At 46.8% G+C, this 12,485-nt stretch overlaps 1 protein-coding gene across 2 annotated transcripts; it reads right to left on the bottom strand.

Annotated features, from left to right (window-relative positions):
• Positions 1-1,357: 1,357 nt before the first annotated feature.
• On the bottom strand, positions 1,358-11,435 carry SLITRK5 (SLIT and NTRK like family member 5). Of its 2 annotated transcripts, none has more exons than XM_030312630.1 (2): positions 10,661-11,435; positions 1,358-7,496 (listed from the first exon to the last, which is right to left on the bottom strand). In XM_030312630.1, the coding sequence occupies exon 2, from the start codon at positions 7,486-7,488 to the stop codon at positions 4,612-4,614; it is 2,877 nt and encodes a 958-aa protein (XP_030168490.1). In that variant the 5' UTR covers positions 7,489-7,496; positions 10,661-11,435; the 3' UTR covers positions 1,358-4,611. The 2 variants fall into 2 exon arrangements, with proteins under 2 accessions (XP_030168490.1, XP_032448250.1); XM_032592359.1 differs by lacking the exon at positions 10,661-11,435 and adding an exon at positions 7,898-8,044.
• Between the last annotated feature and the right edge of the window lie 1,050 nt (positions 11,436-12,485).

Raw genomic sequence — 12,485 nt, 5'->3', positions numbered from 1 at the left:
AGTCTAACATGCCTAAAGCATAGACCATAAAAGTAGAATTTGAAATAATGTAAAAATTTGAAATATAAAGAACTCCAGATGAAAATTAAGTATGCAGTGCTCTCTTTGATAATATGTATTTTTGTATACCATATACATGCTACATAAACTGATGGAACTATCAATGGATAATTATAGAAAAGCACTAAATTAAATTAAAATAAAATTAATGATAAAATGCACAGTTGTCAAATGCAATACTCAATGACATAAGATTCCTTTGGATATAGATGTTAGATAATTCTTTGATGGACTAATGTCCACCCACCTTCTTTAATTTTGTATTTACAAAAATACATATATTTGTATTTACAAGAAAGCAGAGAACTTTGGGGGGTCTGAAGAACTTTATCCATAAGTGAAATAGTTAATTTGATAACAGTTTAATTACCTTTTAACAACTTTTTATTCCCTTTGAAAATCAATTAATTAAATGCCCCCTTCTAACATTTAAATCAGTTCTTTTGTTGTTTTTAGTTCTTCTTTCTGTTTAAATTTTAGTCTTAAAATTAGTTATACTAAATATTTTGCCACCTCTTGCAAAATATCTTAATTTGGAGCCACCTGAAAAGTGCTACAAGAGCATATTCCCAAATGAATTGGAAGCATATTTGTGTTTTGTTTTATTTTCATTAATTTGGAGTTGTGTGACTCTGGGAACAATCCATTGAGCTCTTGAAATTAAGTAGCTAGTTTTTGGCATTTCAAACAAGGACTGAACTATTCTCGCTCTCCCCCTTGCCCTACTGAAAAATAATCAAGAGAAAGGATAAGACAAGAGAAGGAGGGAGGAAGGAGGGAGATGTAAGCAAAAAGGACAAGAGTCTGGAAAAATAAAACAGGGAAAGAAACTATACATACTTAATTTGAATAATTTGCTAACAACATAATAATAAGAATAGAATTAATGATATAGGGCAAGCAACTGGTATCTTCGATTCTCTTCTTAAGTTCTAACCTTTTCCACATTATGTGTGGATATTTTCATTGCACATAGTTTGATTTTCTTACTGAGGCTGAGGGAACAGTGGTGAAGGACAGACCCGGATACACAGGACATTTACCCAAATTTCACACTTCACATGTGTAAAGGTGATAATCTCGCCTAAACAAAAGATGTGTTCCAAGTATATTTATGGTAACGTTCATTAACACATAACTTCAACCAACAGTTTAGCTGTAAATAATTTTGAATGCGAGCATACCAATTATCACATTTACATAGAATATATTTACTTTCTCTGAGATGATTTAAGTATTTACACTATATTCATATATAGATAAAAATAAGATTTTGCAATGTCTATTTGGAAATATATTTGTATGAGATTATGCAACATATCAAATGGAAAAGCACAAAGAGTAAGCTTAGTTTGCATCCAAATTTTAATTGATGCCTGGAACATTACATATTGTTCACCAAAATGCTATGGAGAGAATTTGCAGGGTTCCTTAATCCAATCATATACCGCTGACATACCCAATTTAATTATTTACTCGGTGAACAACCTGAAACGCCAAAAATCAAATACTCAAAACCACACAACTCGTGTTCTATTGTATATGTTAATGTATTGGCTGGACACAATGAATAAGGAGAAAGAATTCAGTTTTTTAATTCTACACAGTTTCATAACTCTACATGTTAAAAATTTTCAAGTTTATTAGAACAGGAGTGAATTTACTCTTATCCCCTTCATACAATTGGGAAAAAGATAATTTAAAAATTAGAAGTAACCTCTTTTCATAAATCATATGATTGTTATTTTTGAAATTAAAAAAAAAAGGCTGGACACCTTAGGAAGAGTAGAAGTACAAATGAACTACCTAAAGAAGTATTTGTGACAAGATTATGGACGATGGCGCTGGTTTGAATTAATAACATTATTTTGTGAATCTTTGAAAAATGCATCAACAAACTTTCTTTGGAAGCTACTTACATCATTCAGAACTACATCTTGAATTTCATGTAATTCTTATCTCTCACTTTTTATGCATCAATTAAGAAATAAAACTTACAGTGAAGATTCCACTTTGTATTAATAGTTTATAATTTATACAATACTGTCATATCTACATATAATAATATTGAGGAAGTGATTTGGACATTGAAAAAATAAGTCCCACTGTGAAGAAAAATTAAGAACAACCCCAATTGTGAAGTCAAATGCTATAATTTATTTTTCTTTTCTAGTCCTGGATTAAATATGGAGGAGGTAGATGAAGAGTAAGGTACTGTTTTGTTTTTTTTTTTTTCATGATAATATCATGGCATTATTAAGCTTGGTCCTTTCCCCTTTGAAAAAAATTTGGGAAAGGGAAGATGTTACACAGAATGGGGATAGTTTACTTCACTTGACCGATGTAGCATTACTAATTTTTTTTTTTTTAATTCCTCAGGGAAATTGTTACCACCTGTTTAATCTGAATTCAAGCAGTTACTGTCAATTTACTCATGGGTGAATGCTGCCTCTTTGTGGCAGAATGCCATGGAAAGTGTTCCTTAAACAGAAAGTTCATGAACAGCCCTTGGTATTTTACACATTTCAGGTGAGATTCTGGGAAGATCCACTAATAGCGATGAAGCACATGGCTCTTTAAGTTTCAGATTCACTCAAACATTTCCTACTCTTAAATACTAATCTAAATTCATTGGCAAACCTTCCTCAGAGGTGAACAGCTTACACCCACCAACATTTCGAACATTTTAAATATATAGATCAACTTGAGATAAAGTACCCATCATAATCATTGAAGGTAGTTTTACACAAGTTAAAATTAGGAAAACTATGGGAATACGGGGAAATTAGGAAACTATGAGCATTATAGACTGAATAAATAATACTGACATAACAAAATATATATCACTGGGAGAAAAATGAATAGGCAATATATTACTTACCACGGTCCATGTATTAGAAGAATACTTCAGTAAGGAAAGAAAGTATACAATTGAAGTTTCATTAATAAAGACATTAATGCCACCTTTAGGAAAACATAATTCCCTGAATTTGCAAAGGAGAATTTTACATATATACATATATTCAAATTTTATAATTGGGGAAATTTTTTCATATTAGGAATAAAAGTTAGCTACTATGTCCTAATTGTTAATAATGGAGATTCAGTCAATCACACGTAACTACGTCTTTTGCACCTCAAGTAATCATTACTTCAGTCCCTCATATTTGACATAGTTATCAAGTGTTTATTCAGAAACTATTTAAAAAATTACATGTGCTGGGATACATATGAGACTGTAACAACAGTAGCCCCATCTTACAGAGATCCTGTTTGTGGTCATCATCATTGCTTGCTGCCCAGAGGGATAAAGACATCGTATAGAGATTTGTACAGTCCATCATTTGGTCTTCTGAGGTGCCAGTACATGTGGATCTGTACAAATGCAACTGGGTTTGGTTAAACAATCAAAAATCGGCTACAATAGTAGTCAAATCAATACATCATTTTGGTTGACTAATAAAAATACTTTTAAATCTTCTCTAATAAAACCAGAAACTTGCACACGATTCTTTACTCAAATGGCCCAATTAATTGCCCTAATTTTTTTTTCCTTTATACATTGGGATACAATCCGTTATTATTTTTTTCTTTTTTTAAATGACAGATCCAATCGGGTGGGTTGCATTGGCTTTACGATTTTCCCATTAAGTTCTCCACATTTTTAGTGATTTAAAATGCCTTCCTGATATCACTCCTGTTTTGGAAATGCAGGTCCTAATATAGTGCGACACCTCTGTGAAAATCATAGGCTAAATAGTGAAGGAAAGAGAAATGCTAAATGTGTATATAAAAATAGGTGCTACAATAAAATATTTGTATATTTCATCAATAAGTTATTTTGACTAATCAATTATGGATCATATAGCTCTGTAATTTTAATGATTTGTCCACATCTATGGTGATCATTTTCCAGATCACAATACTTTTGTTTTTTAATTCAAATGTCCAGAATGCATACAAACACATCCTTTAAAAAGAAAGGAAAAGTAATGAGATAGGAGGGAGGAAGGCAGGGAGGCAGAGAAAGAGAGAGGAGGGGGAGGGTGAAGGACAGAGAGAGAACAAACTTTCTACTAAAGTTGGGGTGTGCTAATCTCTCCACAAAAGCCATTTAGACCCACCCATGGCTTAAAGGGGCGCGGGGAAGAAGAGGAGGGAAAGGGAACAAAAGAGGAAGAGTAGAAATCTCTGCGCTGCCATCTTCCACCGTTCTTAATGGCACTTCTAACCACCACAAGAACAACCGCGACCGTTAGCAAGTCACTTGCGCAGCAAACGGCCCTCCGTAAACCCTTCTGCTCCCCTCCCCCACAAGAAGAGAAGAGAAGAGAAATCGATGTGCCCAGTTTACACAAATGTTTCCCCCACGTGTAAAAATTAAAAGGAAAGTGCACACCCTTTCAGTATCTTCCGCCCAAGCTGAGAATCTCGTGCCAAGGCACTTCACCCTAAACGTTGAAACAACACAATTAATCAAATGCGTTCACCGCGTGTGTCGGCTTGCTTGTTTGTTTTAAATGCAAAAGCTCCCAGGGAGTTTCTCTGCTTTTAGAACTGGCTAAATGTGGTCTGTTTTTCCAGCACTTCGAGGTAGTCCGGCTCAACGTTTAGTTTTGCTTTTAACTCCAGATACTCGTTCCGGTTGGGTTCTACAAAGACAGCACTGGGGGGGCTGTAGAGCACCGGTTCCCGCAGCCTGCTGTCCCCTGCCCCCGGGTGCAAATACTGATGGGGGCGTCTCAGGTCATAGTTTGGGGAGAAAGTGTAAGCAGCGGGGCTGCACGGGAATTTGGGATATTCCGGGAGGCTGTTGCCGGCGGGGGTGGTGGAGCAGTGTTTGTCTGGTTCTAAAATGCCCCTGTAAAAGCGGTCGGCGTCCTGCACCGGCGACAGTAGGTCCTCCCGGGGCTCGATGGTGCTGACGCTATAGGCGGGACTCCGCAAGTGGTGGCTTTCCCGCCTCTCCTCCTCCCCGGGCTGCAGCTGCAGAGGCGGCGGGGGCTGCTGCTGCGGCTGCGGCGGCGGCGGCGGCGGCGGCGGCTGCTGCTGCAGGTGGTGGTTGCTGCTGTAGGTGACCTTGAGCTCGTGCAGGTCTTTGTAATCCTCCACGGAGTTGCCCTCTCGGGAGCGGTAGATGGGGTTTTTGCACATGTGGCCCAGTGGATGGGGGATGTACTCGTACACGTGGCCCGCGGGCGTCTTCACCTTGGGCAGCGCGGGCCCGCGGTGGTGCACGTGCGCGTGCGGGTGGCCTCCCGCGCCGCCGCCGCCGCCGTACACGCTGTACTGCATGTTGAAGGAGCTCACGTCGGAGTTGTTGGTGCTGGTGTGGTCGCTCTGGTTCTTCTTCCTGCGCTTCATAACCAGCACGAAGAGCCCGGCGGCCACGAAGACGGACATGATAAAAACCAGCAGCAGGCTGAGAATCAACACCGACAGGGGCACCGACGACGCACCTCCTCCCGCGCCCAAGCCCGCGGGGGCCCCGGTGCTGTTCGACCGGACCGCGGGGGTCACCGCGCTGGTCCTCGCCGGGACCTGGATGGAAGAGGGCGTGGGCGTGGAAACCACCACGTCAGAGTAGTCTGGACACAGCAGCTCCGACTTAATGGAGCGCATATCGGTCTCCGCAAACTTCTTGGGCGCCTTGCAGATGACCTCATCCACCAAGACACCCACTTTGAGCTGTTCGACCCACAGCTTCATGCCCACCACGTCGCAGGTACAATCCCAAGGGTTGTCATGCAGGTCGATTTGGATGAGTGACTTGAGTTGGTCCAGAACTCCACTCACGGGCAAGGAGGTGAAATGGTTACTCCTTAGGTTCAGCCTGAGAAGGGTCAGGCCTGAGAAGACGCCTGAGGGCATGGCCTGCAGGAGGTTGTTATTCAGAAATAGCAGCTGGAGGTTTGGGACCGGGTCGAAAGTCCCAGACTGAATCTCACGTATGAGATTGTACTGGAGGAAGAGATACTGCAGGCTTTGCAGGCCATAGAACAACTCCGGGCTCAGCCTCTCAATCCTGTTGCCATTTAGGTAGAGGCGCCTCAGGTTGGTGAGATCGCCGAAAGCGCGGTCCTGGATCATGGAGATTCGGTTGTTGCCCAGGTGTAGGAGGTCCAGCCCCGTAGCCTCCAGGAAGTCGCTCCTGCGCACAACCGCAATGTAGTTCTCCGTCAGATACATTTTCTTGGGGTTGTAGGGCTTGGGCTGCAGCTCCGCGATGCTCTCGATTTTGCGCTCCTGGCAGTTGACGTTGAGGCCCAGATCGGAGATTTGTAGGTTGCAAGTGCACGCGGTGGGACACTCCAAAGGCACCGGAGATTTGGTCTGGTAGGCGATGCTGGGGCCATAGTTGCTGTAGCCCAAGTCCTTGGAGGGCTGCCGAGAGGTGGGGCGCACTCTGGGCTTGTTGGGTTGGCGGGTCCCCTTAGGGGGCTTTAAGGGGGGTTTGTAAACAGCTGAGGAAGAAGTGGCCACGGAATTCACCGAGGCTGGGGTAGTGTGTAGATACCCCGTGGTGCTCAAAGGCGTCTGTGGCCTCATCTCATAATCTGAAATAAGTTTCCTTGGGCAAAGTTCCTGCTTGGACACCTCGTCCAAATCCCGGCCGTGTAAGCGGAAGGGGGTCTCACAAACCACATCCCCCACCAGGGCCGAGTAGGAGATACTGTCCAACCAATCCTTGAGAGAGATCAGCTCGCAGGAGCAATTCCAGGGGTTTTCTTCCAGCTGTAACTCCACAACTTTATCCATGTGCTGCAACAGCCCCACATAGGGCAGAAGTTTCAGCCGGTTCCCCCGCAGGTCCAAGTGCGTTAAGGGCACAAAACGGAAGAGGTTGTTGGGTAAACTGGACAAGAGATTGTCATTGAGGATAAGCACCTGCAATAAATGCAGTTTCCCAAAAGCATTGGGTTCAATGACACTGATGTAATTGTAATCGACCTGTAGGTACTCCAGGCTCTCCAGGCCGAGGAAGGTATCATCTCGCAGAAGTTCCAGTTTATTATTGTTCAGATGCAATCTCCTTAAACCCCGCAGCCCGTGGAAAGCCCCAGTCTCAATGTCCTGGATAACGTTGCTACCCAGATGCAAAATTGAAGCCCCGGTGTAATTGACAAACTCATTGGGATAGAGACGGTTCAAAAGGTTTCCAGACAACAGGAGGTGGTAGACTGGGAAACGGGGAGGGCTAATTTCGGAGAGGCTGATGATCCCCCGGTTTTCACAGCTCACAGTTAAAATGCCGTCCTTTTCCTCACAAGGACATGCATTGTCACAGATTTCCCCATAATAATCGATGGTTTCTGCACACGAAAGGACGAGAGATGTTAGAGCAAACGCTAGACTCTGCAGCATCCAGCTATGCATTTTTCTGTGAAGGTCCTGTTCCAAAGTTACTGGGGGGCAGCAAGTGTGCATTTTACCTCCTGCAAGGGAGAGAGGAGAAAAGGAAACAACATAATATGACAAAAATTTAAGGGATTTGGAAGAAAGTCTCTCTCTTCCCTACTACTATTTCTCTGAAATCCAGAAGGAGGGGATATGAATGACCCCCCCCCCAGTGGAACACCGACGTTCTCCAGACTTTATTATTATCTGATACTCATTTTGATTTAAAGGTTGATTTCATTTCCTAATGAGTACAACAGAAATATGCTGCCCTTTACAAGAGAAGGGCAGGTTAGATAAAGTCCCATTTTAGTGTTTTCCCTGCTCCCCCCTCTTTTCAAAACCAATCCATAAATATACATAAAATGGCTGTCAGTTCAGTTTCATGGTTCTAATTTAAGAGAAAAGAAACACCATTTTACAAGGTTCCCCACCTCACCTATAGCAAACCCGTCTGCCTTTCTTTCAGAACCTCCTCAGTTAACAGTTCACCGTGAAGGTCTCCCATTTTCACAGAAAAGCAAGGAGTCACAATACTTGGGCTATTTTAAACCGTCGCTGGAAATGCCAGGGTGGGAACCTAAAGAACACTTTTCAGAGGCAAAAAAGAGATGTAAGATAATGCATCAAAAGGACCCAGAAGAAGCTCTTAAATCACCAATTGTCTTCAGGAGCTTTGAGTGTGGAGAAAAAGGAGAGCGCGTTCCTTTGATGGTGGACTTCACTACCACGCTTTTAAGCACATCAGCGTCCTAATTGCATGCACGGTGCCACTTAGCAGCGCTTCTCTGAGAGCGCCCTGCGTCCACTTCTCCTCATTGATCATGTCAGCGACGCTACCAAACCGCATCTCTAAGCCACAGAAATAGTTCTGCACGAAGGATTACAAAGAACTCAGCGAAGGCATCCGCAATCCCGGAACACCTCCCGATACCCGGAGTTTAAAGAGGACGTTCCTGCCGCTTACCGGGAATCAGCTAAAAGTAAACCGAGGACCATCCTTACCTCCCTTACCTCCCGCTCCGCGTCGGTTTGCCACGGAATGTAACACTAACGCTCCTGGATTAGCAGGATTTGGACTCAACTAAGTACCTCGCCGGCATCGCCAGCATCTTTGGAGTTGTTTCTTACATTTAAGTGTCAGTGTTTTACTCCCCTTCCTTTTTTTACTTTCTTTGTTTTTCCTTTTTCTTTTCTTCTTCCCCCCCCCCCACCAAGAGAAAAAGGCACTCGGGCTGATTAAAGGCGAAATAGAAAGGGAGGGAGAACAGCAAGTAACATAGGTCTGTGCTTTAATATCCGAATTTCATCTTCTCAAGGAATCGATCTGACCCCCTCCCCCTTTTATTTCTGGATTTCTTTTTGTCCTCTGAAAGGCTTCCTTGGACTTGCTACTTCGGGTCGACAGCGGTACTCAGAAGGGAAAGGACACAAATGGTCAGAGTGTGTGAGTGCGTGTTGTGTTGGCTGCGGCGGGGGGGAGGGGGTGGGGGGGAGGCGGGAATTGGGTAAAAATGCTGGGCTCTGGGAACCCATGCCTCTTCTCCAGTCAACCTGGCCTTTGCCTCATCAGCACCGAAGTCTGATGTCGAATCACAACCAAAACTAAAGCCAAGACGTTTCTGAGTCACGGGTTCAAGCCTCGCTCCCCTGGCCGACTCCATCCCGCGTTATTAAGAGCCCCTGCATTCGCACGCTCATGTGCAAGTGTGCCTGAGAATCATTCACGTGTGGCCAACCCAGACGTGTCGAGACGAATCGGAATCACAGTGTATAAGCCTCACAAGTATCTCCAACCTCCCAACGCAACCTCAAACGCCTCCTAGCTTAAAAGCGGAAAAAACACCCCCTATGGAAAGCAAAACGTTTACCTTGAAAATTCAGTTCTCCACAGGATGAAATCTGCACATCCATTCAGCGGGGGTTGGGTCCCCTCCCCCTCCTTCCCTCGACTTCCCCGCCCCCATTCACCTCCCTCCCTTTCAGACAGCCCATCGCAAATTGTGACCAGCCGGTATTAAACTCGAGCGTTTACAACTTTAATTCAGTTCTGGGTAGCCGGGGTCGAAGAGCTTCCTCTCACCCCACTCTCTTTCCCCTCCCCCTTGCCATCAAAGGAACCCGAAAATTTGAGAAAATAAAGTTGAATGAGCCGAGGAGGGCTGACATTCTGACTGGGAAACGCACCTCCGATGTAAATTTGCGAGTGCGTTGCACATTCTCAGATTATCTGATTTTTTTTTTTTTTTTTGGAGGACGGGGGCGGAGGAACTGTATTTGCCCCCAAAGAATTTAGACCCTAGACCATCGCCCTGCACATCCCTGCATTACACAGAGTGGGGCTGCGTGGGCTGGAGCCCAGCACCCAGGCCCGACCCGTGGCTCTGGGCACAGCTGCTCCCACAGCGGCCCAAGCAGAAGCACCCGGAGTTCCAGGACGCGAGGCTCCCTTCCCCCACTCCGCCCCAAAGCGAAGGAAGGGAAAGGGAAGGAAGGAGGGGAGGGAGGAGAGGGAATGCTAGCCATCCCGCTGCCACACGAACACACACACACACACACACACACACACACACACACACACGAGCCTCTTTTGCAAAGTAAACGGTCGACTTACCCCGTTTCACATCTCCAGGGCCCACTCATCATAGCCGCCCCTATAAAAATACCTCTTTGGGGTGTGCACTGGGTTTCCGGAGCCCAGGCAGGGCAAGAAGGCGGCGAGCTGTGTGGTCCGAGCGGCGGGAGGAAAGAGGCGCCCGGACGCCGCCAGCCCGGGGCCGCCGCCGCGGTGGCGACCGCGGGTTCCGGGGCTCCCCAAACGGCTCTCCCCGGCAATCTCCGCGGTAGTCGAAGCGGGCAGCGGGGTGGGGGGGGGAGAAGGGGGCGATCGCGAGCGGCCGATAGGGAAGGGAGGAGGAGGGGGCGGCGGAGGACCGGCTGTAAAGGCGCCTGGCGGTAGGGGCCGGGAGCAGGAGCCGGGCGGGGCGGGGAGGGAGCTGTTGGAGGGGGGGAGGCGCGGAACCCGAGGAGGGGACGTGAAGGCTGCCAGGCACCGCCGGCCCCTCCAACGTGACGGTCAGCCCCGCCGAGCGATCGCTCCCGTTCACACTCACGCTCACTCGCACACTCGTTCCCACCCGCTCCACCGCGCGATCGCAGCGTCCCGGGCACCCAACGCGGCACTCCCCAGGCGGGTACTTACAGTTGCCATCTGCATAAGGGGCAACTTTCTCCAAGCCAGCAGCAGCCGCCGCCCCCTCCAGCCTCCGGCTCCACGAACCCTCGGGCCTGGGTTCGCGCTGGCCGCCCCTCCCCTCCCCCCTCAGCTCTCCTCCTCGCCGTCTTCACCACATTCCCCCCTGGTCAGTGGCGCACGCCTGGGGACTAGCCAGAGGGAGCGGGGCGCGGGGGTGTGCATGCATCGCCCGCCTTCTTCTTGCAGCGCACACTGTACATGGTAGTGAGGGGGCGAGCAAAGGTGGCATCGGCCCCTTGGCTACTCCTGGGGTGGCTACGGCTCCTGCGCCGTCCTCCACCCCCAGCGTAGTGGCGACCACCGCGCCGGGATCCCGCCGCCGCTGTCCCCTCTCTCTGTCCACCGCCGCGGCGGCCCCTAATTAGTATTTGTACGGTTCCCGCATCCTCTTGGCAGTTTCATCGCTCCCGGTGTTTGCAGAGGTTTTCTCATCCTTTCCCCAGATGCGGCGCACGATCGTCATTATTTGGAACTCTCTATCTCCGACATCCTTTAGGGGGCCTGGGGGGGGGACAGGAGCAGCGTTGTTTTACGCCTGTGGCGTGTCCCGGCAGCCTGGCGGCTCTAAAATACTCAGAGAAAATCGCTTCTTCCCTCCCGGGCGCTGAAGATGTGGCAACAAGGTAAGCATCACCGGGGTCTCTGAGACATCTGCTCCAGCGCGGGCGCAGGGCCCCGTCCAATGCACTTGTTTATTGTCGCGCCGCTGGTGCGAGCCAAGCTGCAGCAGACATGATGGGCCCGGGGCGAAGCGGGCGCTCGGTGGCCGATAGATGGCAGCCGAGGGCGAAGGCGTCCCTGGATTCGGGCGGCGCAATCGGAGCCCCCTTGGATGTCACATTCGTGGGAGACGGAGAGTCTTGGAACCTGTGCGTAACTCGAGCGTGGGACTGTGCAATCCTTGGATTGAAAAAGGGAGGAGTGGAAATAACCCCGACAGTGCCAGGCTTGTTGGTGGTCAGGGACAGATGATTCCAGCCCTGTGCTGATCGCCTGCCTTCCTCCCACCATTTAGAATGATACTGCCCCTGCTTCTGTCTCTGTACTTAACTCTAAAGGACCCTGGAAGAGGGAGTGGTTCATCCTAGCTGCAAACAAGGGCGCTAATGCTTTTTTATTTTAAGAATTACGTTTTATAGGTATGTCTGGGCGATGCAAGGGAATGTTAACGACTTTCAGAAAGAATGTTTGTGAATACATTTGGTGTGTACTAAAAAGCTGGAGACCCCTAAATAAATGCAGTATCGATAGAAAGCGAGTTTCTTGAAGAGTCACCTGCTAAACTCCACTAGCATCATCTCTACAGTAAGTATTCCTGGCTCTTGCCTATGAAACCAGACACCTCCACCCCAGGGGGGGGGGTCTTTACATTCATAAGGCATATTTCCAGTGTTTGTAATACTTAGACCTGCAGTCCTTCCCAGGTATAGAAAAAAAGTTGATCATAATACGTGGCCCAATGGAGGCTGAGTGAACATGTGCCTGTTCCTATGATAACCGGGAAGTTTTACCATTTAAATATATTTCATCTATTTTATTTTGGGATTAATTATGAATTAATGTTCTTTTGGGATCATCTTAAACATAATTGATATTGTCTCCTTCTTGGTAACGTTTGGGATGCTATTGTGGTATAATATCTTGATTAAAGATAGGATTATAGAGATTCTGATATACACACACACACACACACACACACACACACACACACACAAACATCTTTTCACATCCTCTCTCTGTGTTGAATTAGAAGGAGTTTTCTAGAGGTGGT

Source organism: Lynx canadensis, chromosome A1 (assembly GCF_007474595.2).
Source record: "Lynx canadensis isolate LIC74 chromosome A1, mLynCan4.pri.v2, whole genome shotgun sequence".
Classification (NCBI taxonomy): Eukaryota; Metazoa; Chordata; class Mammalia; order Carnivora; family Felidae; genus Lynx; species Lynx canadensis.
Note: the sequence above shows the minus strand (reverse complement) of the source record. Positions and strands in the feature narration are given on the sequence as shown.

Coding starts and splice junctions, on each gene's coding strand:
- SLITRK5 (XM_030312630.1), bottom strand. CDS start 7,488: ATGCACACTTGCTGCCCCCCAGTAACTTTGGAACAGGACCTTCACAGA.